The sequence below is a fragment of the Priapulus caudatus genome, unplaced genomic scaffold (assembly GCF_000485595.1).
Source record: "Priapulus caudatus unplaced genomic scaffold, Priapulus_caudatus-5.0.1 Scaffold7, whole genome shotgun sequence".
NCBI classification, from domain to species: domain Eukaryota; kingdom Metazoa; phylum Priapulida; class Priapulimorpha; order Priapulimorphida; family Priapulidae; genus Priapulus; species Priapulus caudatus.
In genome coordinates, this window is record NW_014577068.1 from 108,407 (window position 1) to 111,517 (window position 3,111).

At 44.0% G+C, this 3,111-nt stretch overlaps 1 protein-coding gene across 1 annotated transcript in view; it reads left to right on the forward strand.

Moving 5' to 3' along the window:
• Positions 1-3,111, forward strand: part of LOC106806067 (glyoxylate reductase/hydroxypyruvate reductase-like) — a 20,634-nt gene that overhangs the window by 6,633 nt on the left and 10,890 nt on the right. The window contains exons 2-3 of the mRNA XM_014807913.1: positions 2,454-2,588; positions 2,835-2,907. Of these exons, the coding sequence (XP_014663399.1) occupies positions 2,454-2,588; positions 2,835-2,907 (208 nt within the window). The remainder of the gene's footprint in view (positions 1-2,453; positions 2,589-2,834; positions 2,908-3,111) is intronic.

Genomic DNA, 3,111 nt, shown 5'->3' on the forward strand with positions numbered 1-3,111 from the left:
TTTTATGTAGCGCAATTATAACCTAAATTAGCTGAAAATAACCTAGAACCTAGAGGCTACTGTTCCTTTAAACAATGGGGCCACGAACCCAGTCTACCAATCGATCGCTTGATAGTAGCTGTTGACATAGAACAAACGTATGATTGTAGAAATGACGCAACTAATCAGTTATAGCGCTCTCATAGGGAGGTATTCACATCGCAACCACATCGCATGCGTGTGTTACTTGAAGCAGTCTATACAAATACTAGTGAAGCTAATAGTAGGTACATCCTTATCCAATAGTATAATTTATTAACAAGGTTGTTATGTGAAAGTATTTGGACGGCGCTCCCCTCCACCTCCCAAACGTAAATCGCAGGAGGAGAAATTAATTAGATGGCCAGCGTGTCTATGATAAGACGAAAAGGATGCGTGCGTTCCAGCCATGACCCAGCCAAGGGTATGACCTGTGGTGCAGGCTGTATGTCTGGTAGTTTTTTCTCCGGCACTACAAACTATCGTTTGGAAACTGTTAAAGCACATGATGCTTCCGAGGGGCACGAAACATCCTAGCAAAAAGAAATGGCCAAGAACCATGCCTGTTCGCGAAACAGTGGGGGCCCAAGTGACCCAGACTGAGATTGAAATGGTGTGTGGCGATCAAAAGAGGTGATGAAAGTGCACACGCACGTGTACGTGCACACGCGAGCACACACGCACGGACGTGCACCGCACGTGTACGTGTGCACACGCACCCACGCACGCGCGCACGTGTACGTGCACACACGCACGCGCGCACGTGTACGTGCCCACGTACGTGTACATGCACATGCATGCACGTGTACGTGCACACGCACGTACACACACACGCCCGCCACGTGCACACGCACGTGTACGTGCACACGCAACACACACACACAACACACACACACACACACACACGTGTACGTGCCTATGCACGCACGCACGTGTACGTGCACACGCCCGCACGTGTACGTGCACACACACGCACGCACGCAACCACGTGTACGTGCACACGCACGCACGCACGTGTACGTGCACACGCACCCATGCGCCCATGCACGCGCGCACGTGACGTGCACACGCGTGTACGTGCGCACGCACGCACGCACGCACGCACCCACGTGTACGTGCACACGCATGCAAGCGTACGTGTACGTGCAGATCAGCTTTTCTCCCAGATGTCTTTGCAGCTCTACTTTGCAACTCTGATTTCAATTCATTTACGGGTTTTCCTTCGTAACTAGACGCCATTGTTTAGCACTAGCAGTGATACCGGACAGCGCACGCGCGCCATCTATCCAGCGATTAGTAAATGGCGAACCCCATTAGAAATGCACATGCTATTGGAAAAAACGGCAGGTCCTACACCGATTACGTCAATCTGTGCCAGCTTGACAAGGCCAAGGGGTTAGATGTCGGCAGCACTTACCTCACTGACAAGGCCTGTTCATTACGGCTATAGCCGATAATACACTGTCATTAGTACATTATACAGTACATATATTAGTACATTGTACATTATACAGTGTATTATCTGCTCTTGATTACGGCTATAGCCGATACAAAGCGCCGGGAACAGTTTGTAGCTATAAATGAGGCCAAATTCCTTGCTGTGATAAGTGACGGATCCACAGATTCCTCATCAAAGGAGGCCGAAATTTTATTTTCGAATTAAAATTTTATTTAATTTAAATTTAAATTTTATGATCCATATCAAAGTTACATGTATTTTATACAATTGAATGTCTTTTACAAAACCTTTCTGGGGGACACCCCTTGTACCCTGGGAGAGACCCCCTGTACCCCCTAGCAGAAGGGGGCGGGCTCCACCCTCCTACCCCACCTACTTCTTGGCAAATCACAATTCTCGTCGCTCTGCGCCTAGTAAGAGTCCTTCGGCAGGACTAGTAGAATCTTGGAAGGACTAGTACATTTTTTCTTTTACTAGTCCTGTAGACTAAATGAACTAAAATGGTTAGTGTCTAACCCTGTGTTAATATATCCTTAATCAAATGTAAGGTTATTAAATATATGTATATATATATATATATATAACGTCTTGCTATGCACAAATGAATTTATCAGCAGAACACCAGACACCAGATGAGCCCTGTCGCTCTGCGGCACTTGTTTTTCTATAACTGTCTAAACGTGAGTATGGTTAACTGTGACATGATATATGGAAAATGTGCAAGCACAGAACACATCGTATACACGTATATATAAATCATGTTCGTGACTCTCATTCAGTAATACAGAACAAAATTGACACATGCGCATGTTTAACTCATACTATCTAACATGATATAGTATAATATTATAATTTAATTAGGTCTAGGGTTATATCTAGCTGAAGTTGGTTAACCCTACCTAACCCACATTTTACTTGGTGTGTCTAGGTATAGCTGCACCTAAGCCAACATTTAAAGTAATAATTTTTGTTTGCAGTGGGTGCACAGTGAGTCAGTGGTCTTCCGATGTCGTCATACCTCGCCAAGAGTTCCTTGGACGTGTGAAGGGAATCGATGCTTTATTCTGCAAATTAACGGAAAAAATCGATGCCGAACTATTAGATGCAGCTGGTAGGACGTTAAATCAATAGGATTTTAAGTTGATAGAAAGTATATTTTTGTATGTATTGTATATGATTATTTACTTGATCGAATTTCAGTCTGTATATAGCCTGCAGCAGAAAAGTTAAATAATGCAAATCATTTTATAAAGCATAATTATTTAAACCTACTTTAATCTAAAATATGCTTATTCATATAATATTGTTTCCCTTTAAACAAATGTTATCATGTCAGACTACATTATTTATGTTTCAGGACCACAGCTACGAGTAATAGGAACTATGTCTGTTGGCTATGAACATATTGATTTGAAGGAAATCAAAAATAGGTCAGTGCTGAACATTTATAGCTTTTTAGCTCATCTGACATAGTCAGATGCAGCTTGTAGAATCGCATGATCGTCTGTCCGTGCGAGCGTCCATCCGTCCGTCAACAGTTGGGCACAAATCTTAACCGCTCGACGTACGGTCACGATATTCGGCACATCGGGGGCGGGGGGGGTTGTCAAAACGAGTTGGGATGTCGAAGCTGG